This window comes from Trichoplusia ni, chromosome 23 (assembly GCF_003590095.1).
Source record: "Trichoplusia ni isolate ovarian cell line Hi5 chromosome 23, tn1, whole genome shotgun sequence".
NCBI classification, from domain to species: domain Eukaryota; kingdom Metazoa; phylum Arthropoda; class Insecta; order Lepidoptera; family Noctuidae; genus Trichoplusia; species Trichoplusia ni.
This window is the reverse complement of record NC_039500.1, coordinates 4,687,544-4,713,591: the sequence shown is the minus strand read 5'-3', so window position 1 is coordinate 4,713,591 and position 26,048 is coordinate 4,687,544. Positions and strand designations below refer to the sequence as shown.

Here is a 26,048-nt window from a genome sequence, read left to right as displayed (position 1 = left end):
ATACTGGACCAATTTATAATTATAGAAAAGATATAACAGGAGTGTCAGCCTACAGATATACTTAGTGAAATTTGTTGGTATTCGTAGAGCGGTCATTTGCAAGGCGTGGTAGGGTTTTGTAGCAATAAAACGTTTTAAAGTACCTAACCATATGCAGGTAGAAAGTGCAAATGTATTTTGTCTTGATTGAAAATCCTACTTTGAATCGTAAAATAAACCTATAAGATGGTAAAAGATGTTGTTAAAATTAATAGACAAGGTAGTTTCCCGTAAGAGTCCTAATTCAGTAGCTAAAGACCTAAAGTATCAGTAGATAAGTTACCTGTGCAAGTCGTTACTTAGTTCCCCTCACAATATAATCTACATCACGCAGAGTTAGCACCTAGCTGTCATTGTATCACACGCCACAATAGTAATAAGTTGAGCGGTATTTGAGCGGCTCACGAGCGCGGGTCGCGGCGGCGTGCACGCCCGGCACATACATATACAAAGCCAGCACATAAACAGCCCTTCCCGACATTACTGCTAATACATTATTTATTCGGAACATAATAAAGTACAGCAGCTAACGAGATCTAACGGCGAGTGAACTAATGAGCGCCTAGTGGTCGGCGCGACGCGTGCAGCGCCGCGTCGTGCCGCGCGCGAGTCCCATCACTAGTGGGACCGACTAGCACCCACTTAGGTGTGTGTTTAACTTATTACTATGAAATAAGATTTTCTTTCCGATTTAGATCTGCTTTTCAGTCACTTTTTAAACTAGATTTTACGAATATATTGGTTTGGTACGTATCTGGGTATTGTTGTGGATTATCTTATATAGCAGGCAATTATTTTTCAAGAAAAAGATGATTGGTAACAATGTTTCTTTTAAAATAGTGTTGGTCTACTTACGTAAAAAGCTTAAGTAGTACAGATTTAATATGTTTCGTAGAATTTAAAATGCTGGATCAGGGTTAGCAGCTGGTTTCAACAACATTAGTATCATGCAGGAGCATGTAGGAGTAGATAACTTACTGTTGTTAGTGCAGCGAGTGACAATCAGGCGTCGGGCTCCGTGCAGCGCGATACATTTAACTTTGTGATCCGTAGACCAACGACCAACGACGTGAGAAATAATGAGAGCCGTGACGATCGTCAGTCGTCACCGATGGCCGCGATACATCGCGCATTTGTAGCCAGCATCGCATGTCACACGCGACCAGCGCGCCCGGTGACAGCAGGCCAACGCCCCAAACTATACACCATGCAACACATACATTGCTAAACAACTCATTAATACTATGACAAAAAATACTCATTCTATAATTCCTCTCAGACATAAATCTTCAAAATCCAATTACAATTTCGGTAGCCGCCTCCATACGCATCGATTCGATACGATTGTTCATAAAATATTCTAACGGTAGCCGTAATCGTTTACAATAATTGATAATCGATAAACTATTCGTTTCATACGTATCGCTAATCAATCCGATTTCACGCCACGACGCACGGTTAAATATTGTAATCGTTGTAATGGATAAAAAGATATATTTTGCGAGGGGTCTCGATTACTGCGAGGGCAAACAGTGTAAGCAAATTAAGTGGTTCACGCGGAAAACAAACTTAATTTCTTATAACTGAAAGCTGATATTCCTTTGTACCGGAGTTTGTTTTGCATGAAGTGTACAATATAATTTAGTGATATAGTTTAATCCCATTTTTGTCACAATGGGGTCTCCACTTGCACAGCTGACGGTGTAAAAAACCTGCGCTTTTGATGTGGTATTGTTTGACCCTCGAGCGGGAAGGGGTCGGACAATGGCTCATGTTTTTTGTGGTTGGAATAATGATGTTAGCAACAAGTGGGCAATCAGCAGTCTGTGCACGTTTGCACATGTTTGTTACAAGCTTATCCCCGATGAGAGAGATGCGGACGATGTCAAACGGCGGTGACCTGGAACGGCCCCGGAATAACTAATGAACATTAGGTTCCCTCTCTAAGCTTGCATTTAACTTCGAAGCTAGTTAATCACAGAGCCTTCGTCTTTAATTTATTAACTTTCATTACACTAGGATGGTACGTAACATGCCTAGTTAGTTGACCTTAGCGCGGTTCATATTGACTCTTACGTTTTGGGAAATGGGAAACTAACATTCATGTGATTACCAAAATTAGTCAAAAGCCTTGATTGCAATTTTTTTTAAGTTTTTCACAAAAGCCCAAACTTTCTACTTTCAAATAGATCCAGCGGAATAGTTGTCATTGTTGTAAAGAAAAATGTTAATAGAATGGTTGTTGAACAATCGACCGCCGAACGAATTAGTTGTCCATATGTGGCGAGTTGTCGGCTCTTAGTGTCCGTACATGGGGCCTTTGTTCGGCGCGATGGCGATAGCGCTGACCTGCGCCCGGGAGCTGGACCTCGCACCTCGCCACCGCTTCATTAGCCCCTACTTAATGTAACCGAACTATTAGCAACATACGTGATACAACAGCTATTACGTCGATTACGTTAACGGTTTCCATAATATTAATAGTGTGTATTTGAAATCTGGGTTGCCAAATCGATTCAATCGATTCAAAACTGATTGATTTATTATTGTATATAATATGTGATGCTTGTGAATCTCTTCAATTTAATTTGTATTCTCATTGGTACTCATTTCAATTATTAATGAAGGCTTTGATCTAATAGTTTGCTGAAAAGTATTACTAACTTAAAAAAACTGATGAACCGTGATGCAATTAGGCAAAATAAGACGTTTTTTATTATTAGACAACTAAATAAAAATAATATTTAATCTAAATAAACAGTATTTTATTACTGGCATATGGGCACAAATGATTTTATCACATGTTTTGTGTTACTATGTCGCGGCTAGCAGACGGACAAACAAGGGGAGGCGCGCACAATGCGGGGACAAGACATATGACCACTATTGATACAGAATAGTTTTAAATAGGGTGGGATGAACTGTGAATGCAGCATTAATTGCAAATAATACTGTGCCCCACATTTTATTATTTTTTGAACAACTGCCGCTCTTAATTAACATGATCTGTTATCGAGAGGAGATTAAAGCAACAATGCTTATGAAGAGACGGTTTACTTTCTGTTTTTTTTTTTATCTGAGTGGCTCGAAGGGAGTTAGATCCCATATTTAAACGTGACCGAAACATTTGCTGAGTCTCCACAAAAAGTTTTCAAGTGATTCGGGACAAAATAAAAGCTCACCTTATAATCTATTTTCATTGATTTAATAGACATGTAGGATTACATATACATATTTTATTTCATCATAAAACTATATTATATGCATTAATTTACTCAGCTAATGTGTTCTAATTGTGATCAGTGAACAGACAACAAATATAGGTATTGCGAGGCCGTACACGGCGGGCCGAAGACTTGGGGACCGATCATGCACGTTATGAGAAAGTAACAACATGTCAACTATAAAGATTGAATAAATAATCATTGTGAATGTTCTTAACGTAAATGATTCGCAGTAGACAAGTAAAAGGCGGTAACGGTTCCCAAAGTTTTATTATAATCAGTGAGGTATCGGCGTGGGGTCCCCAAAGCCCCGGGCGGCGGTACGGCCACAACCCAATAGATTTCATATTCTCTGTGTTAGCTACAAATAATTAACACAAACTATAACGTACGCCTGTCGCAATGTCATCTACACTTGATTTAAATAACATACCAAATTATCAGATCACAATTTAGAAAATTTTAAATACCAATCTTATAATTAAGGGTTAAAATACCCTTTAGGACGTCTCAATATTCGTTTAAGTTTTTATTCATTCCTTTTTCAATTCCAGGCAATGAATACATAATAGTTGTGTTGATACTCAAAGTGTGGACGCTTATGGAAACTTAAAGCCACCACTCATCTTTCCTTAATTAATGGCACGGCCACACAGTGTCAAAATAATATAATAGAATAAAATACTTTATCAAAAATACAAATCAAGTAGTAAATTGCATTAAGATTAAACCTCCTAAATACGTTTGATAAGAGATTCCGAAACGATTTAGTTAAGTGTAGATCACATTACAACACAAATATACAAAACATGATACTCCCAACAAATCTGTTCCTACACCTGTATATGTATCTTGGCAAGACAATAAATATGTATTCCAACTAATAGACAACAAAATAAAGGCTTTCAGCCGATTTGTACAAATATTTAACCACTCTTTGGCTATATAACACCTCTGGGAAGCGTAAAATATATTTTATTTTATTTATAAGCATTCCAAAATTAGTAAAAAATAACTTATGGTAGTCGCACAGCCCGTTTGCAATCCCTACCGCTATATAAGGCGCGGGTTCGTAAAACGGAATGGCGGGCAAAAATGTTAACTTTTAATACTTAAAAATATTGTGCACAAGAATATTGTAAGATTTAAAGTTGAAATCCTTAAATAGTGAACGTAACTTACTGTAAATAAGTGTTTTGAAATATTTATATGATTGGTCCATTTTATAAGCCGCCATTGCGTTTCGAGTGCGAACCGCGCGGGTTTGACTTCAAACAGTTTAAGTACGAAAGTTGTATAAGATAGTTATAACCGTAACAATTGCAAACAAGTAGTGTACAGGTAAAATAATGCGCTATGTTTGACACAGTACATGTTGGTACTAAGTAGATCACTGAGTTGAGTGCGGCCGGCGCCCCCGCCGCCGGGACCTGTCGTGACGTCCCCGCGGCCGGGGCGAACCGGCGGCCGTAATATAAAATATACAGATAAAAAATTAAAAGAATACAGCGTGATATGTCAAGTTACAGCTAGCGTTAATCGCTTATGTTACAAAATGGCATTAAACAGTGTTATCTATAATTTCGTTTCTGTTTCTGGACAGACGAGCGACTGGCAGCGCGCGCCACTGAGTCGGGCAATACGACTGCACTACAAGCGTACGTCTCACGGGACTATTACTAAATATCATCGGATTCATATTGTATTCAGTATCTATTCTAGTTAAGGCAATGTATTGTTCGAAATGCAATGAAGTTGCAAAACATGTCCTATCTCTATATAGTGGAGTGGGAAGGGCAGCGGGAAGTTTAGGCCATCGAGAGGCTTTTGTCGAAGGAGGAAGTCATTACATAATATACGCCGTACATTACGGACCTGGTAAATTACAAACATTTAATTTGTACTATTTGTTGCCACTATGAATACTTGAACATCAGAAAAGGGGCGTTCTGAGGCAGATGAATTAGAGTGAGTGTGGATAGGAAAGTCCTTATTGCCTAACTCAGATGAGGGTGTTGTGGCGCCCGGACCGCGCCGGCTAGCGCACTAAGCTGTGACAACAAGCTATTTATTACAGAAGTGTTTTCGTACACCGACCGGTCACGTCACACAACTCTCTGTAGTCGAAGCTATATGTTATTTTATGAGACAAATCCATAATTCGGTAATCGTGCAAGTGACCGGTCGTTGTGAACAATAGTCACCTGTTAACGAGGGGATACTTTGGCACAGTCGGTGACAGACACACAAAATGAAATAAGCGTCATAAGTTACTTATACAAAGGAGGTATATGTTTCAATAGGTAAGTTTAACTAAGATTTAGAATCATCATTTGGAAGATATTTGTGAACAGTAACTGAACTTCGTACAACAATATAATAACTCTTTTCTGGTCTGTGCTCGAAGTCCAGTCACTGCTCACCCTCTCACAGTCTGCTAAAGGCAAATCTCATCGGTTGCTGTCACCACGTCTAGTAAATTATCTATGGTATCTAGGATATAAAACAATGCTCGTATTAAAATTATATGTTATCTATCTATGTGGTATGTGCTTGACTCTATATAAATAGCTTTATTTAGTGCTCCGTCGTCATGCGTTGTACATAACAACTGCTGTACGCTCAAACTACATTTTAAATTGTACTACTTTTTAATTATCAGCTATTACGTAATAATCAATAGTTTATATAATCTTTAAACAATATAATTTTGACTAATCTTTCAATAAAACAAAGTAAAATTATGTAAAATTTCAAAAAATTAAAATATAACTTTCAAAAATGTTTAATCGTATTTTTTACCTTTTTGTTTTTGCATTAAGGTCGGAAATGAGAACACATGTGCGTCCGGGAATAAATAAACTATATCATTCGCAACGTAATCACAGCTAAAGTTAATAAAGGCGCGTCCAGACGGCGCTCGGAGTGCGGCCGGCCGCGCCCGCTCGCGGCCCGCCGGGGCTGGCCCTCACAGTCTGCACTCACTACTACACTACTACATACAACAATATATCTTAGCACTCAACAGTCAATTGTACTAACAAATGAAGTCGGCGGAGCAAGCCCCCGAAACATTTATAAACATAATACTTTTAAAATATTTAGGTTCAACGTTTGTTTATACAATCAGTATTTAGCACAGGCGTGTAGACTGTGAGCGGTGGCGCCCCCGCGGGCCGGCGGCGAATGTAAGTACCACTACCGACACGAGCTCACACACGCGCACACACACACGCGCGCTCGCACACTACATGCACACACAGCGTACGAATAAAAAACCACAATGTGAACAACACACAACTATGAATTATGTACGAATAAATAAATAACATGAGGAGTGCCGACGACCGCGCCGGCACACACACATACCGCTATCGTAATCTATCAACTATTTAATTTATATTATATTAGTTCATCACCACATCAAAAATTAATTCTTCACATACATTTAACTTACCTAGGTAACAGATAAACGTTCAAATACAGTACATACATGTTATAACATCCGCAATAAATGATACTGCAGAGTTGAATATCACTCTGCAAAACCACTTAGGACTATCATCTAGTTAGAAATAGTAGCGAGTCTCATACTCTCAGGTTGAGTATGGAAACTGTTATCACTGAATATTTCATTAGGCGAATAAGCAGAGTTGCAGAGTAGCACGGGACTCAGTAACATTCAACTGACGGTAACTCGCGCGGTGAACATTTATTGACTGGACACACGCACCACCGATAACAAACACAAGTGTGAGTCCAAGTGATAACAAACTTAATGCATACTTTAGTAATCTCAATATATTTTTGGTATGAAACAAGTATAAGATGACCACTCAATAAATTATCACATAGTAGAAACTGACTCTTACACTCATCGTACACAGAATCGCAAGCAAATAGACTATACGAAGTAAGGACAGCGTTCAGATGTACTAACGATAGGTTCATACATACTCAGATATGGCTGCGGCAGGAACCTCCAACCAAGAGGCACAAAGAAGATGAGAGGTAAAAAGACTAGTCGATTCAGATTATGTCGCTATTGTCATTCCTAACCTTATGAGACCAAAAATTACTTTGAATACCGTCTATAGATTGAATGTTGAGGCAGCTGATACTGCACCATAATGGATAAGTTAGTAACAACAAAATCGGGTTAATAAGTTTTGAAGCTTGTTAGAATCTTCTTCAATTTGTGCGCAATACTGAGTCTAACTCCATTACTCAGTAAAGAAGAACTGCAGAAAGAAGAGAATGATCTGGTATTAAGACATTTTAGGCCATGGTCAAAATTATGTGCCTCTTGTATGGGGGTTCTTCATTTTTGTGTTTCTTGTTTTATTTCATGACTGAGTATGATCAATTACACTTTGTAAACGGACACTATTTGATATAGCCTTTCCTTACACGTTCATTAATCACCAGCCTAAAGTAAAATGGCCACGAAATCATTAGAATCCTTAACAAAGTAAACTAAGCTTTATTACACAAGTAATAAGACGCAATCAACCTCGACACGCGTGCGCTCGGCACGACTGCGGAACATAAACATATAAAACACAATAATATATAACGTTTAACGGGAACACGTACAGAGATTTATAATTTAATATATTTATATTATTTTTTTGTATTATAATATTATACACTAACAACTACATAAAGCATTACAATTTGTGCTATCTGCGCCGCCCCGCAACACACAACACGTGTCACATACTCCAACAGATACCATTCAACTATATAACTTAAAACTTTGGTATTACATACGTAACTAACAACTAACTAAATAATACTTAAACCTGAATACTGTCGCGATGCGAGACAGCTGACGCAGCCCGACGCACTCAGCCGGCGTCACGCGCGGACTGAGTGCTGCCGGCTGGCTGGGATGTCGAATATAAACAATCTCCATGAAATGGTGGTGTCTGTTACAAATGTATTGATTTAAATAATTAACTATTTTAATATAAAAGTAAAGAAGACGAGGACTATAAACACAGACAATAATACAACGTATTTGCGTACTTATAGTACGAGAAAACCATATAAAATAATGTATATTAAAAGATCTAACAAAATATGTAAAGAGAATCTCAACTAAGTGGTAGAGGTCTTGTGTTACTTTTGTGGAACATTTGAATAACTAACAAAGCATAAACTTCTGGAGGTTTCAACTGATGAACACAACAATAACAACAGACATCTCTTGTGCGCGGCCCCGGGGGTGGATCCAGACAAACTTTAAAAGATATCCCTTCTCCTCGTAGCGTACGTCGTTATATTGTTTTAACAATTTCTATATTTCAAGGTATCATGCAACTTGCCACATTTAAAACTCTGTCTCGATCCACCCCGGTTTTCCTAAGCACCCTGTTATAACATCACAATTCCTTCTTATTTTAAACGTTCATAACATTTCTCTAACAGAAATAAAACGATGCAGAAATTACGACGACTGACTACTTAACGACCGGACTGTTTCCTTGTACACTCTTGATTGTCGTGGCTCCTGCATCGAGTTATTTCACTTTTCAAGACTATTTCTCCAACAAAATGTAACACAAGCAAAAAGATCAAGTAAATACTGAAGAACCGAAGTCTCGATGCATGAGTATTGGAAGAGCGCTTCAGGTTCGAGCGCGGGACTAGTAGCGCGGCCTCGCCCGCCGCCGCCGGGGCACTCCCCGCCCCGGGACTACATCCACAACAGTGCGTTTGTAAATAAAACTCATTTATTATGTAAATATACTTTGGGAGTAAACTCGTATCATTTCCGTTCGTATAACATACAAAAAAAATATAATAATGTTACGCCTAAATTGTAGCGTATTTTGTTAAACAAAAATGCTGGTTAACAATAAGTTTACATAAGATATTATGCGCGGAGGGCTGTACGCCGCCCCGTGTGCCTCCCGCGCAGCCGCAGCAGCCGGCGGCGGCTGGCGGCCAGCACACACACACTCGCACACACACACACACACGCAGTACTATCGCTTATGGGGTTTCCAGCTTCTGCACGCCGCGCCGCGCGCGACTACTATGCATTGTTCAATATTTACAACAATCGATAATTGCTCTAATATATCATCTCAATGGAAAATATATTCAACCCATCAAGGCTGTGCTTTTTTTCTTTATATATTTATGTGTGAAATAAAGTGTTCGAATAACGATCGGCCAGTCGAGACGTCTTTACGAGCCGGTCAGGTGCGGACTGATAGGTAAATATCTCGTCAGGCAGCCGGGCCGCGAACGGGAATAGTGTCGACCGCGTCCGTTCGCCCGACTAGCTGACGCAATATTAAATGGCCTGGAATATGCCTCGCACCAACTATCTTCTGGTGCAAAGATTCCAAAGTATCAGTTATTATATACAGAGGTAGGAAGAAGGCGTACCGGGAGGCTCGACGTTGAGCCCACTCCTAACGAGGATCGCCGGACCCCCCGGCGGGCCAGCCGTCCGCACCCGACTACCGTTGCAATACACTAGCACACAATTTACCGATGCGTTTATTAGTATTTGTCGAATGAACTAGTGGACAGATACATCATAAGAAAACCATGTTGCGAACTCGACATCGTCCGGTCACTGGGTCAGTGAGCAAGCGGCCTCCCAGGCGCCGGTCCGGGCGGCGGCCGCAGGGCCCGCTGCAGCAGGAGGCCGGCGGCGGGAGCGGCGCCGCACGCAAGTACTACTCGATGACGTTAAAGTACTACGCGTGTGCACATCACTGCCCACGCAGAAGACACAGGGACAAACTGTATCGTCCAGCGCTTCGGAAGACAGACAATGTGCGCTGAGCCCACACAAGACCTTTATCGGCATCGAATATACTTCTAACTTCTAAGTTAGTACTTAGCTATCTTAAAAGTTACATGTGTTAAGTCACGGAACCCGCGACTTGCCAGATTGTTCACTGACAGTGACTGGAACGAATTGTAACTGAGATAATGATTGTAACTGCGATGTACGGATACTAGACTACACAGTTCAGACTAGTCTTGTTAGCAATTGTCAACGGTTTAGGTGACCGTTCCAACCGCTAAAGATGTTTAATCAGCATTAATGTCGCCACCACTAGGCAACGAATGAAACTTCACCGGACGGGTGTATACCCAGGTAAGTATCTCTGAACAGTTCGCAGTGAGAGACTCGAGCGCTCCTAAACTAACATACACTAAAAGACAGACAACGTACATTCAAAAAACGTACAAAAAACATAATAAAAAATAATACTTCGACCGACGTCGATACTAAAAATCGTCGCGCGCTACTACTAGAATTAAAATAAAAACAGCGTTTGCGCTTAAATTACGCATCGTCATGACTAGACAGATGTTGGCATTGCACTTAAAATATGTAAAAAAATGAGTGTCGTCGGCGGGCGGAGCTCAGGGCTGCGGCGGGCGCTCGCCGGCCGGCGCGGGGTTGAAGTCCTTGTTCACGAACGAGAAGCCGCGGAACTCCTCCTGCACACACGAGCGGTCAGTAGGGCTGGGGGGGGGGGGAGGTCCTGCAGGGTCCTGCAGGGTCCTGCAGCTAGGGGACACTGACACTGACCTGGTTGATGGCGCGCACGACGTCGTTGGGCACGGGCGTGAGGACGGGCTCCTCCTTCGTGAACTCCGCGTCGAAGTTCGCCGCCTCGCGCTTGCTCTTCTGTAACACCGAACAAATATGTTACTTGTAATTACGACAGTAGCTCATGACAATTACCTGTTTTTGGTGAACTATTTGACTGAATTCATTAGAAGTCAGAAATGGACATGAAAAAAAAGTTTTGTAACTGTTTAGGCTCTACATGGAAGCAGATTAACCAAAATAAAAACTGTTTTTTTCTGATAAGTTAAACAAATAACAAACAAACATAAATAAAATAAAATAAAAATATTTTTAAAGCCATCTTAAGTTTTTGTACATGAATGGCTTCGCTGCGTCTTATAAAAGCTCTTAAACCATAAGTAGTGGTTGAAGGAGAGAGTGGTTCTGCAGGGTGTGTGTGTTGATACTCACGACTTTGGGCCTGAAGGGCGGGCGCAGGCGGCGCTGCGCGAGCGCGTCCCAGTCCATGTCGCGGAAGAACACGTGGCCGCGGATGCCCGCCGCGCCGCCGCACACGCCCAGGCGCCGGGACGGGTTCTTGGTCATGAAGCCTGCGGACAGACAGACACGTTATTAAATACTCACTTACAGTTGCGGCAAACATGATGCCACTTGTCTCTGCAGGGGATGGGAGTTGCATATTTTTCAGCTCAGCAGCTCGTGTGGTTGATTTAAAACCTGATGTCCGAATTTTTGTTGTCGTCATCCCTTGACTTAACGTGACACATCCTTGTTTGTAAATTTCTCGGTGAGCAGAATTTCTCAAAATGTTTTCTTTTACCATATTTGACATATGGAAGGCCTTCAGAACCATACACATGACGTGCTTACTATATTAGCATCAGAGCGTCATATCAGCTTAAGTTCAAACTCTTATCGATATTCAAGGTCTATTATGTGTAAGTATCCTGTATGACATACCTTTGAGTATGGAGACGGCCTCCTTGGAGAGCCAGACGGGGTAGAGTACGTCGTCGTGCAGGATGGACTCGAACAGGTCGTCCTCGTTGTCGGCCTCGAAGGGCGGCTGTCCCGCCAGCATCTCGTACAGCAGCACGCCCAGCGCCCACCAGTCCACCGACGGACCGTACTCCAGCTCCTGCAGGATCTGCGGACACACCACAACAACTGAGCTAGGTCCACTAGGCTAAAGGTCCAGGTATCCTCCCATAATTCCCATAACTTGATTCCCCAGACATGTCTACATGTTTTTCATCAAGAATAACGACCATAATGATAAAAAGTAGCAAAAGGAAAATAAAATAACACCAACCTCAGGCGCGATGTAATCTGGCGTGCCGCAGAACGTGGTTGTGGTGGCGCCCTCTGTGAAAAAATATATCATTACAGTATGTATAGTTCACAACGACATTCGCCCACTACGTATAGAGTAGAATGAGCCCTCAGATCTCATAATCTTATAGTCACGGGGCAGCCCCGCCTCGCTCCGGTCATATAAACAACCGTCACTCGGCAGTCCCCCTCCATGCGCTGTTTTCGTCATCGGGCAAAACATCGAGTACTACTTTAAAATAATAAGTACGTTCATGATTAATGTAAGTTGATTTGTGGATAGTAAGTGTCACTGACCGAGTATGCCTTCCTTGCACATGCCGAAGTCTGCGAGCTTGCAGTGTCCGTCGCTGTCGAGCAGGATGTTGTCGAGCTTGAGGTCGCGGTAGATGACGCCGTGAGAGTGCAGGAACTGTAGCGCCAGCGTCACCTCCGCCGCGTAGAACCTGCATCGTGTTGGGGTATTATATTGCTGCTAGATTCATGAGGGTAGAGGCAACGGTTGTTTAGTGGAGGGGGAGGACAATCTACGCCAAGTTCAAGATCATTTCATATGGCGCTGTAACCTGGATAAGTATACGGAGAGTTACAAGTATATCTTGGGGTGAAAAGATAATGAATTCCTTCCATGTAAAGGTAATGTTGCGGGGATTGAGATCTGACACAAAGTTTGTAGCAGTTGTATGATTTTAAACGAGCTCATGAGAGGAAGATGAGGATACTAGAGGTGCCTGATGCCTGGTGGGTGGATCCTAACTCAGTTGTCAATCTCTTTTCTGTGCTAAAACTAGCTATCTCTTCCCTTGTCCTGTAGGAGGAAGGAAGGGCAGGGCATGTGTTACCTGGCGCGCGGCTCGTCGAACTTGCGCGCGCGCTGGATCTGGAACATGAGGTCTCCGCCGTCCACGTACTCCATGACGAAGAACAGGCGCTCGTGCGTCTGGAAGGCGGAGTGCAGCGCCGTGAGGAAGGGGTGGCGCGCCGCCAGCGCCAGCACGCGCCGCTCCGTCAGCGTGCACTCCACGTCGTCGTCCTGGATGATGGCGTCCTTCTTCAGGACCTTCACCGCGTACACCTGCACGCAGACCGTGTCACATACACCGCCGACAACACTACTTCACTCTGAACTAGGGAATGAAGTCTGTAATCCAACTCTCAAGATAATAGGACTGCGAATGCGCGATTAGAAGAACAAGCCTGCTACCTTCTATGCCATCATATTGTTATTGCTTATGCATCAGGCCATAAAAACATATTAAAATCGTTGCGGCATCTACACTACGACGACGCCATGCGACCACGTACTTATTAAACATCAGCCTTATTAAGGCTAATAAGGCTACAATTAAATAACTTTGAAAATATTCTTAACAACCATAAATCAATTAACTATCTACTACTAAAATTGTACATGCGAAACTTTAAAAGGGTGTTTGGATGTTTGTTCCTCTTTTTTCGCCAGGATAAAAACAAGACAGTTTTTATCTCAAATTTATATTCCCGACAGATCTTTTTGATTTGAAGCACCCAGGCCCGCGGGAAACAGATAGTTTGAAATACATTCAGCTAAATGTAACTTACCTCATCCGTGCCCTTCTTCTCAGCAAGCATGACCTTCCCGAACGATCCCTTGCCGAGCACCTTGATAAAGTGGAAGTCATCCAGTGACATCTTGTCCATCCCGCCGGCGCCATCCCCACCTGCGTCACGAGACAGGTTAGTGACGTCATAACAACAGACATGAGCCTGCAGATATGATAGGAAGCGAGGAAAGGTATATACCACCAGGTGAAAGCACTTTGAACATAGTGACAGTGCGAGAAGAAACGTGAGTGGTTAATAGCCTAATAAGATATTATTGATCTAGTCTACATAAATGACATTTTGCAAATTAAGAAAAAATAAGAGTTAAAATATGATTTGTAGTAGTAAGTAGATCAATAGCAAGATTAAAAGAACTTGAGATCCGATCAATAATAAAAAGAATTGCAAAAGTAAAAGTCCAAATATGCACCAACCACACCCTTTTTACCTATCACCCAACAGCCAGTATAAGATGTGTTAAGAGAGCACCGCGACCAAAACCTGTTTATTGCATATTAGTAATTCTGAAAACGTGAACAGAAAATTAAAAGCCCCAGTCATGCAGTCCAGTGATGGTTAAACTGAGAGCTATATAGAACATGAGACCTACTACCTTAAGATAAGATAGGTGAAAAAGTAGAAGCGAGACAGAGCGATACACATTGTAGGGCGGCGTCACTCTTCTACATCAGCATCATTCTTACTTTGGAAGGTAGTGGAGGTAGGCTCCCAGGACGAGCTACAAAGCTGCATGACTCATACATCATACATTCTGTTTTAAGATAAAATGTACTTAGACTGAAAATCCGTTCGAGAAAAAATGTACACAAAAAAAACTATTTTGGGCACCGCATTTGAAAAGTCGAATATTTAATTCTATTTAGCTTCAGAGATCCGATTTAACACTTTCCCAGTATTTCCCAGATACACAGTGCAACTTTACACCCGCAACACCATTTTCCCATCAACAGGCACTTACCGTCACGTGTCGTTAACATAAAACCACAATATCAAAAGCGTAACGCCGCGCAGACTCCGAGAGGCACGTCACCGTGTGAACAACGACCATACATATGAGATTCTAAGATAACACCAATTACTTTTTTGTTAGTCTGATTAATTTGAAACGTTTACTGCAATAGTGCGAAATCACTGACTGTTTTAGTGTTACCCAAAAATTGCAATACATCTTTATTACTGAGACATTTGTATGCCAACTCTACCAGCTCAAGTGCAGTCTAAAAATGAAAATCTCATAATATGTATGTTCTATGTCCCCCGAGCGGCGAGCCTCCCCGGGCCCGCGGGGCGAGCGACAACAGAGCGGGCACCTTCGTAACACGTGAATATGTCCTGCAGCTCGTCCCAGTGCGAGCGCCACGCCGGCAGCGGCCCGCCTAACACACGGAAAATAACTCATCAAAATCAACTGAACATAATGTAACACGGAATGTCGCCAACCTGTTCACTGTTCCCTAACATAAATAATACGTGTGTGTGATTTATCAGAAATATGAGGGATATATGAAAGATGGCAACTATAGTCCATTCACTAGTGTCCGATGATGTTGTTTCATTATATTCACAAACATAATTGAAACAACTCAGAGTAAAGAAAGCTTTTATTAAAACAAAAGTAAAATATAATACATATGTAGTAACATAAAAAAAAACTATAAAAAATAAGCAATATCGGTATAAAACTACATTCACACAAAGCGGATCAGCTGGCTGACCTCTAGCGGGCAGCGCGTCGACCACAACACGGCGTGAGCTACATGATCAACTGTGACAACTATAAGTGTACTTATTATATGTAATACATAATCCTCAATTGTTTCATTTCAGTTATAGCTAAGTAACGAATTACAAAATCAGATCGATAGATTCTAATACCTCTTTAATAAGCGGACAAGACTCCTCAAATCATATAATATCTGTTTTATAATATCTAGGTCATGTTGTGGTCAACTCCCTGCATTCAACTACCGCTCACAAAAGCCTACGTATCACACGACTATAAATAAATACTACTTAACTGTACATACATTGTACTTGAATACTATAGTAATATCATATGATAGAGAGCAAAGCGTACTGCCTGATATTATAATCAGACACAATTATATCGAGCCTACTAAGCTGCAACTTACTTGTCTGCAGTGCATCATAAAACAAGTTATCTTGCCACTACAGATGATTATGTACCATTTGTTATAAATATTGGAAAAAAAAAAAACAAAAACCTTAGCATAAAAATGATACCGATAAACGCTAATCCATTCCTTTGACCAAAAGTATATTTCATATTCAACTTAGTGAAAATCAATAAATTCTCTTTAAATAGAACATTACTTATTCACCATACTGTACTTCATCTAGAAGTGTCATATTGTTATACTTAACCTCATAGTATTTTTTAAATCTGAATTCACTAGTCATAACGTCCGCTACAGACAACATATAGGGCGATATATAAGGCAGTATAAATGAATATAAACCTATTGCATAAACAACTGTGATACCACAGCACTGAAACCTGCCCCGTTAGTGACATAAGATGCTATTCCCTACAGCGGTACATATTCACCTCTACTGGCGAGCCCTCTGCCTACCTACCCAGTGCAGCCTAGTCGTCGTCTATGTAGGGTATGCGTGCGTTACCTTTCTCGTCGTGCTTGTCGTCCTTGGCGTCGCTGTCCCCGGGCGCCAGGTCGGGCGCGCCCTCCATGAGCGCCGCGTTCAGGTACTGCAACACAAGCCGAGCGCTCATGCTGGCTGCACACTTACCTGACACTATATTACTTACCTGGGCGTTTAGCTTCTAGAACACCCTTCATACATAGCCGAAAGGTTTCAAAAATCTATATTTAAATAAAATTAAGTACTTTATTCTTCTCTGATATATCAGAGAAGATGATTATAATCATCTGTTGTCACAACAAGGTTCTGCCGTTTAACCTGTAATGAATATTACCCCCAAAGCAAAAGACAGCACAACTTAACCATTCCCAAAAACCCTTTTAAAAACCCAAAAATATATATTTCACTCGAACGGAAACAACCCAGTAGGTATTTTGTTACGAAACCCATATACACCTCCCTTAAGTTTAACCCAAGCATGCATAGCTCCAGGATAAAATAAATAAACAACCTATCAACAGCCTATCACTTTAGTGTTAAATCGAACAAAATCTTTTAATTTTATTTTTTTTCTTGTCCTAACTTTATGACAGACGTTTATAGCGTGGTGAGCACTGACCTTGGATGGTCTGGGTCGCGGGTTCTTGTCGGGCGAGATGCCCATCTCGTTGAGGATCTCCGCCATCATCTTGGTGTTGATGCCGCAGTTGTTCGCCACGTTCTTATGACACCGCTTGTGCACGTTCATCGAACATACTGCCACAAACATTACATGTCATTGTAAAGATTACTAAGTATAGCGCAAGTGTTCCTAAATAACAAAACATTTGAGTATACGACTTTTCATAATGTATTGCTTCTGTTTTTGCATAATTATAAGCAGGATAGAACTACAAAACCAAACTCATTGCACGCGACGAGTCGCGAGTTCGATCCTCGCGGAGGACAATCATTTGTGTGATGTGTATGTTTGTAAAAACCCCCGCGACACAAGAATTAAAATCCATACTGCGGGAGTCGTTTTTTTTTAAATATACTTGTTCCTTTTGGCCAACACACCCAATTGTACTAACTCGCTATTTCTAATTGATGATTGTGGGTAAAGACGACAAACAGTTCATTCTGTCTACTGCGAACATTTTGGCATAACCATTTAGCACCTAAATGCCTCTTGTAAGGATAATAATTACCTTCGCACTGCAGTCCCTGCTTGATGAGTCCGTACAGCAGCGAGCCGCAGTGGTCGCAGAAGGTGAAGCGCTTGTAGGAGTGCACCACGAAGCGGTGCGGCACGTTCACGTTGAAGCGCTGGCCCCCCGACACACCCACCGCGCTCTGCTGCTGCGGGGGGAGGGGGGACTCAAACATAACGATCATGGTAGATTCTCTGGTTGCTATGAGAAGAATCCCTTTACAGGCCAAAAATGGGGCCAAAAATGGGGCCAAAAAGTGACGAGCAACATGTACCTCATTCGAGAGGGATGTAAAGCGATGTATTATAATTTTGACTCCGATCATTCTACTTCGAACGAATCAAATATGTATAATAACGACCATGAAATGTCTTGATCGTTATGTTAGAGCAAAATTTTTTAACCAAAATATACAATTTTAAAATGAAGAATAAATTATCTGCATGATATCTAATCAAAATGAATCTTGTAATAACTCTAAAATAAATTATCATTAACTTGTAAAAATAAAGATAAACGACAATTCCGATGTTCAAATGTCTTGTTCTTAGCATTTTATACATAGGCAGTAAGATAATTTATGCCAATTAATGGAAGGAATTAAGAGAGATAGTCCAATAGTTTCCATTTAATATGGATAAGAGATAAAACCATGTCACACCTACAAAGTAGATTGAACTCTTTAAAATAATTATGTATTATAATTAGTATAAAAAGGTTTTGGTACTTACTCTTACCTCTTCCTTCATCCCCGGGCACTTGGTGACTACGGACGAGTGGCAGCGCTTGTGGACGACGCACGTGCAAACTGCGAACAACGTGAGGGCTCAGCTGTGACGTACACTTCATGTTTATAGGAATGATAGTAAGGTACTTGTTGTGCTTCTTACCTTGGCATTGGTAGCCTTGTTTGCCCAAACCCCTGTAAAAATAAAAATGTATTATTGAGTTGTCCTGTAGACATTTATTCAACAAAAGAGGAGCTCTTAAGTTTCCTTAAATTGTCATCTTCAAAATCATTACTGATCTTTCTCTTTAGGGCGTCATTTTACCGCTCATTATTGAAACAACTGAGAAGCGAAGTAACGTATTGGAGCACGTTGGACTTGAAGGCACATCGTCAGCTAAGCATGTCTTCAGTCTTCTTTGTCAGTACAATATGACTAGGAATGTGTATCATAAAGTTGGTCTGAGTCTCGTCATAGTTCAGTAAACGGTTTTAGGGAAACCTCGTTCCAAGTATGGGTGCTTTTTTTGTGTTACATACCAGATGAACTCGCGGCAGTGGCTGCAGAAGGTGGGTTGTCGCAGGAAGGTGGCCATGAACTTGTGTCCGTTGACCTGATGCACGCGGCGGCGCATGGCCCCGCGGCGGCGCGCGAACCCGGCGCCCTCCTTGAACTCGCGCCCCGCGCCCGCGCCCGCCGCGCCCGCCCCCCCCGTGCGCGGGGCCTCCACGCCCGCTGCACACACCAAACAATGTTATAAAAAAGGATCCCCGATACACATAGGACTTTTCATAAGTTTAATCCTAAAAATCTCGATTAAAAACAATCCGAATATTCAAATGACATCTCTGCACTGTTAAAAAAAAATGACTAACAAGTTGTAAGTAGGACTTTTTCCGGCAATTACAAGACTTTGCATAAATCACAGTGGTTTATCGGTTCCAAATATCATTTCAACGGAAAAGTGATTTTACGACGTAACGACGATCAGATCCAAATTGCAAATACTATTGAATTTAAATAATAGCATGACACTTGCAACATCAATAATGAAAAATAGAAAACCGACTTCTTCATTATACAATTTCCTTAAAAATAAGAAAGACAGTATTTATACACACCATTCTGACCTATGACACTAGTGGTCATGGTTCCCCTACGACCCAGTTACAGGAGCACTATATAGTACTACTGACCACCAACAACAACACTGGCAGTCGTCAGGCATTGTTCATAATTTATACATTATATTTCAATCAATCATTGCAGTCACTGATTACTTATGTAAAATGCTACCTTATAGTACTTGTACAGGTAAATCATCTAGTCGCCCTTGAGGCATTTCCTACCATAGACTAGTTTTAAAGAAGCCTCACCACGCAATAAGAACCCATTCTTTGTTTACATCAGAGCATGTATGATGAAGTTTACGGTGTAATTTCATCAGGTGAATTAAAATGATCGTAGGGTGACGTGTTACTGTCACGGAAAAATAGTGTAGTTTACCAAATGATCTAGTTTTGTTTTGTCCAGTTAGAAATTTTAAAATAACTGCAGTCGTAAACAGATAAGCTTTACTTCTGTACAATACTTTGAGACAGACAACTTTCTTTGTCAACCTATGAGGCTTTCACGACTAGACCATCTAACCGATTATAATAAAGTATGGTACTGGGATTGCCTGAACCTCAAGAAAGGCCATAGATTACATTTCCCTACCCCCTGCATAACCGATACCTATTCGGGGAAAGCCGCGGGCAATCGCTAGTTATTTAATAAGCTTGTATGAAGTGCATTTTCCAAATTGCCCGACTAGTTCCGTCAGTGCGAATCGCTACTCTGCCGGCACGTCAGGTGTCGGTCAATCCGGATAAATGAACGTAAATATGTATAATCTATACGTTCTATAAAATAACTACAAATCCTCCTTAAAAAAAAAATCATGATTTTTTCAATCACACCATACACTCCAAACTGTGTGCCTCATTTCGGCAGAACACTTATAAACAATGCGCAAGTTAAAAACAAATAAAATCTTATTGAATCTATGACAATGCACCTGTTCTAACCATTCATACTAATCATTGTGACTTTCGGTTTTTTATCTTGTGCGTAGATTTACGTAATTCAATAAGAAAGAGTAAAACCTCCTTCCAACTCTTTACACACAACTAACATTCCTACAAGTATATGTAAACATTACTAATGTAAATAAGAAAAAACCATTTAATAGATACAGAAGTAAGTGTAATATATATTTTAATTCTTTAATTTAAGATAGGTAATTTAATTAATGAGTACCATAGAAATGAAAGCTTTTATCAATCTTTGAATTCAATAATCTTAGCATAAATAAAATTATGGTCACCAAAACAGCACATTATAGAAAATTAAGAAGATGTATTTATAAAAGAACAAGACAACTGACCTTGAGAATTCCATTTCAGATCAATTTTGAGATGCAGTTTCCCCTGAGGTTCTAGATCCACCTGTAAACATCATCAGTTTAGACATCATCCTTACAATTAACAAAACTTTTACTATCAGACAGCTTTATTTTAACTTAATAAAGAGTTTACTATAGTTTTGCAGTCAATAACATAAAATTTTATGACACTGACATCCAATTGTTGTTTCCTAAAAATTAAATAATAAATATCTGATCTACCTTTTTTGGGAATGTGTGTTTTCCGAAAAATGTTGAAAACCATTCAAAATAATTATTTTAATATAAAATATCATAGTAAACAAATAACATGCAACACACTGCAATTATTATGAAATACCAATTTGACTGAAGGTCCTCTTATTCAAATGCAACATACAAAAAGTACCAGCACAGATCTTCAAAACAATCATAGTGTATGATATCACAGGTCAGAAGCACCAGTCACCACGCATACCACACCAACACCACACCAATTACTTAATAAACCCACACAATTACATAAATATAGCTTGTGCGGTCACACAAGGAAAACTGAATAAACAATAATGATTCATTAATCCCTGACATCATGCAACATAAAAATAGACCTCTTCCTCCAAATGCACATATTTAGGATCGGGGCATGAAAACCTTCTTCTTAAATTATACATCGCGCTACTCACTGATTGAAGCTTAAACTATACATTACTAAATGTCTGCAATGTCACTGAGACTTATCAAAGAAAACAAATATTATGTGAACGGTGATAACATGGTCTCTAGACAAATATCGAACACTGTATCTTATCTCTGGATTATGATAGCTGAACATAGATGGATCTAAAGATTTTGGTAATCAGTCTCTAGGTTACATTTTTACACAGCAGTCTGTAGATTCAGTGGTGTTCATACAATTTGTAATTATAAAATGTGATTAATTCAGATTTATCCTTAACTTTGTATGGAATATAGTGGCCTCATTATTAGTGGTATTTATAATTTACTATGTATTTATGTTATGTATGTTCTTTTAGTTTTCATGAGTTATTTCTGGGAGATAACATCAATAATCAGCAAATTTAAAACTAGAACAAGGTAATATAATGATAGTGTACATACCCAAAAATCTGTGGCATCTTTATCTCGATGCATCAGATCTTCAAATGGAATTGTGCAGTTGGCAACAAAGTCATCTGGAGGTATAGCGGCATCGTGGAACACCGTGAGCCCCAAACTAGATAATTATTCAGAAGTCAATAAAGGTTTCATATTTAGTTTATTGATATGTGTCTATTACATTGAATCAGAAATATTCCAATTAGACACAATACTGTGTGTGGACCTATTTTTTCAAAACACTTTCAAACTTTTTTATTTAATTTAGCTGCAATTCATTGATATAATTATTATTGTACAATTACATGTCTTTGTAAGTGTCAATGGCACATTTTTCATTAAATTGTAACATATAATAGTAATTCGAGCCAAGAGATTCGCGTCAATCTAATAAATATAAGTAGACGTACAAATAATCAATGGTATGATAACATACCTGCCGACATTGTGCACTTCGTGAATGAAGGTTTCATTCCACACGGGATCGAAAGTCTTGGGCTTGGTGCTGGAACGGTCTAGATGGTGCTCGTCGGCGTCTATCGACACGTAGGGATCTATAGGCTGATCGTCTGCAACCATACCCCGTATTTACATATTATTATACCAACACCCATCTCGGTAAACACGCTACACCTACTTTATGCGCAAAACTTCGCTTAAATCAAACATCTATGTTTAAAATCTTTACACAATCATTCGTAATAATATGTTAGGGAGGCACCCGAGTCACTAGATGAGGCTCACCTGGCTTCCCGAAGGTCATGTTATGCCGTTTCTGAAAGTCGGTCGGCCTGAGACCCGTCGCCTCACAAACCCGCACTCTCACAGTGCCACTGAACATGGTGCTGCCGACCAACGAGCAGTATCACCAAGACCGCGCCGCCACACGATCACTTCCACACTATTAACCCACTTAAAATCATTGAAGGTGCTTCATAATAGAAACAGAAATTAAATAAAAGACTTGACAGCGACAAAATCGGCCATGGATGGAAACTGTGCTCTATGGTCACTAATGGATTCCAATTTCGATTTCCTGAAGAATGTGATGGTATTGGCTATGGTATTTACAGACAACAAAATAATCTCTCGTCTTCAGGCGATTAATAAATGTCGTATGAGTTATTTAAGAGTCGACTATGATGTTCCATAACATTACTGGAAGATTGTATCTTTTGTATTTTATAAGTTTATCTGACACGAATTTTAACAAGAAAGTTACGATACGAACTTCATAAATACATAGGGCCTAAGCCCTGGATTGGTCTCTGTAGGGAAACACTCAGTTTTCTGATAAAAGTTCGATAGACTAGCCAAGATAGACAAGCCTTGGGCTACTTTCTGTCATCTGGTGTTTAACTCCTTTAACCGATCGACACAAGGTCCGAGTTGAAAGCAGAAGTTGATTAACTACACGTAAAAAGGATTTTTCTTAAATGATAACCTAACAATCATAGCTAACTTAAACTTACTTATCAATTGAATAATATAAAAATACTGGAACGAGAAACCTATCAGAGAAGTAATTTGTAGAAAAAATGCTAAACAGACATGAATTAAAATCTATTTTATTTGTGTCGAATGGTTAAATTCCACAGATAGTAAAATGTTAATATAGTCTTCAGTGCAGGAAGGAAGTTTTAAAGAAACTATTTCACTGTTGTTGGTTGACGTAAATAATGAAATAAATAAACAAATTTATCGAAAACTATAAGAACAAACAATGGGTTTCCTAACTATATTAAAGAAATTGCGGCAAAAGGAAAAGGAGATGAGAATACTCATGTTGTATCCTTTTTAAGTGTTATGAAAATTAACCTTATTATTTTCAATGTAATGTTTTGTTTTATAAATAAATTCCTTAGCATTATTCCAACAGAGGTTTAGATAATGCCGGTAAGACGACGATACTGAAACGTTTCAATGGTGAACCGATCGACACGATATCTCCTACTCTAGGTTTTAACATAAAGACTCTCGAACACCGTGGTTATAAACTCAATATTTGGGACGTAGGAGGACAGAAATCTTTGAGGTATGTTTTTAAAACTGATTTTATCTAAGCAGTAACATATGTTTATTAATACCGGCCAGAGTATTTTGTGTTGTATTGCGTAATTGGCTTTAAAAATAACAGCTGTCTGCGATATTTCACCACTTTATGCTGTTTCCAGATAAGTTTTGGAGTAGTTAGAAAACATGTTATTCTGTATTCAATTCCCAACATAAGACCGAAAAGATGTCCTTGTAGATTTTCACGACTTTATTTATCTTGTTAGTTTATAAATATTAGCTTTACCTACCTGTTACTTCAATATGATTCATCTAACAGCAATGAGCAATAAATTTTCATCTAAGCCTACTTTGAGATAAAACTTGACATATAGCAGTATTTCTTTATTCAAATAAGCAAATGTAAAATTTGTGATTGCCAGGTCATACTGGAAGAATTACTTTGAGAGCACTGATGGTGTGGTGTGGGTGGTAGACAGTGCCGACGCGCGGCGGCTGTGGGACTGCGCGCGGGAGCTGCACTCACTGCTGCGAGAGGAGAGGCTGGCGGGGGCCACACTCCTGGTCCTGGCTAACAAGTCTGACCTGCCTGGGGCTCTCACCTCACAGGAGATACGAGAGGTACGTGTAATGTACCTAAGTGCATGGAAAAGCTTTTGTATTTTGTCTTAATTATCAAAACAATACTTTTCAATACTTATTGGATTTTATATTTCTCATGAACAGAACAGTTATCCAACTAATATTATAAACATGAAAGTTCTTAATGATGGTTGAATGTTTGTTACTCTTTCAGGCAAAAACTACTGGTCAAATAGTTTATAACCAGTATTAACATATAGCATAGGTTTTGTCCCAGCTTTGTGTTTCCTTGGGAACATTTTCTGTTTGGAACGGGTCCTCACGATAGAAATCAGAAATTGTTGTACTGTTGCAGACATTAAAAATTACAGTATAAACTGTGACACAGCATAAACATAAATTCATTCAATATTATTATAAGTACCAATAAAATAATGTATATACATTAAGGTAACTGGAAAAGTCAGGTATATTGCCTACCTAAGTTAATATAAGTTGTGATAAGTCATTGCCGCAATGGTAGGTAATTTTTGTTATACTTCCTTTTGTCCATCAGGCCTTAGACCTGGACAGCATCAAGACACACCACTGGCGCATCGTGCGTTGCTCCGCCGTCACGGGCGAGAACCTGCTGGAAGGCATGGACTGGATGCTGGACGACATCGCTTCCAGGATTTTCACGCTAGATTAACGCAACACATGTATTTAACTATTCATCTTTAAGTATGGGTGTTTACTTACACAGCCACGAAGCATATAGAATTTTTTCCTTGAAAATTTATTAGAACTGATTTTTTATGATGTCTCACATCTGAATGATTGTGAGAATGAAATTTTGATGTAAAAAATATCAAAGGTATAGCATGTAACTCTTGCTTGTCGCATTTTGTTTTTACCACTGATAGAAAATATAAAAATATAAAGCCTTACTTATGGGCTTCTTTACTTACTACATAATGTCTTACACTCAAAGTACTATAAGACTTTGGGTAGTATTATATAATGAGGCACTAGTCATGAGTTCAGGTGCTCCACACACTCCTCATGCCAATGCTATAGTGAAAACTTGATGACGCATTACACGACGCAAAGCGGTGACTCATTAGCACAAGTGAACAAGCTTTTATAAGGTTAATTAACATGCTTGAAAATAGCTTTTTATTAAGTTTATTTACATTCAAAAAATAATATGCAAGCTGAATTATAGATCTATCTAAATAATTGAATATTTTCCTTTTTTATAGATTTTATAAGTTTTTTTTTCTTGAAGTAAACATTTATCTTGACTGCAGTACTACTTACTTTAATTTGGATTTGTTTTGCTTTTTAAATTGCCTATTATGAACCACTCGCTCCTTGATATATTATTAAAATCATTTATCTCATTCCAAACGACACCTGCTTCATAAATTTACGCTAAATACTGTGATGTTTTTGTAAATTATTAAGTTTATAATAAAAACATTTTTTAACAAACCCAATGTTTTATTTCCAGACTATATTCTTTTAACTTCTGACAATTTAAAATATCTAATTTCTATACATAATGGATATAGAGTAAGAAGTAACGCGTTGATTTCATATACAAGATGACTT

At 39.6% G+C, this 26,048-nt stretch overlaps 2 protein-coding genes across 4 annotated transcripts; one reads left to right on the top strand and one right to left on the bottom strand.

Annotated features, from left to right (window-relative positions):
• Positions 1-3,516: 3,516 nt before the first annotated feature.
• Positions 3,517-22,821, bottom strand: LOC113504898 (protein kinase C). Of its 3 annotated transcripts, none has more exons than XM_026887402.1 (19): positions 22,602-22,821; positions 22,294-22,426; positions 21,861-21,975; positions 20,742-20,802; positions 18,853-19,048; positions 18,476-18,507; positions 18,317-18,393; positions 17,583-17,733; positions 17,012-17,148; positions 16,414-16,498; positions 15,081-15,146; positions 13,747-13,865; positions 13,008-13,240; positions 12,463-12,611; positions 12,146-12,198; positions 11,794-11,980; positions 11,284-11,423; positions 10,831-10,929; positions 3,517-10,739 (listed from the first exon to the last, which is right to left on the bottom strand). In XM_026887402.1, the coding sequence occupies exons 1-19, from the start codon at positions 22,696-22,698 to the stop codon at positions 10,662-10,664; spliced, it is 2,208 nt and encodes a 735-aa protein (XP_026743203.1). In that variant the 5' UTR covers positions 22,699-22,821; the 3' UTR covers positions 3,517-10,661. The 3 variants fall into 3 exon arrangements, with proteins under 3 accessions (XP_026743203.1, XP_026743204.1, XP_026743205.1); XM_026887403.1 differs by having other exon boundaries at positions 18,323-18,393; XM_026887404.1 differs by lacking the exon at positions 15,081-15,146.
• On the top strand, positions 22,818-25,928 carry LOC113504901 (ADP-ribosylation factor-like protein 2). Its single transcript, XM_026887406.1, has 4 exons — positions 22,818-23,645; positions 23,737-23,892; positions 24,293-24,491; positions 25,009-25,928. Exons 1-4 carry the CDS (start codon positions 23,581-23,583, stop codon positions 25,141-25,143), a joined length of 555 nt encoding a protein of 184 aa, XP_026743207.1. The 5' UTR covers positions 22,818-23,580; the 3' UTR covers positions 25,144-25,928.
• Positions 25,929-26,048: the final 120 nt, after the last annotated feature.

Coding starts and splice junctions, on each gene's coding strand:
- LOC113504898 (XM_026887402.1), bottom strand. CDS start 22,698: ATGTTCAGTGGCACTGTGAGAGTGCGGGTTTGTGAGGCGACGGGTCTC. Junction 22,427..22,601: donor CATGACCTTCGGGAAGCCAG/GTGAGCCTCATC, acceptor GTATGGTTGCAG/ACGATCAGCCTATAGATCCC. Junction 13,241..13,746: donor AGAAGAAGGGCACGGATGAG/GTAAGTTACATT, acceptor GTCTGCGTGCAG/GTGTACGCGGTGAAGGTCCT.
- LOC113504901 (XM_026887406.1), top strand. CDS start 23,581: ATGGGTTTCCTAACTATATTAAAGAAATTGCGGCAAAAGGAAAAGGAG. Junction 23,646..23,736: donor GAGATGAGAATACTCATGTT/GTATCCTTTTTA, acceptor TTATTCCAACAG/AGGTTTAGATAATGCCGGTA. Junction 23,893..24,292: donor GGAGGACAGAAATCTTTGAG/GTATGTTTTTAA, acceptor TGTGATTGCCAG/GTCATACTGGAAGAATTACT.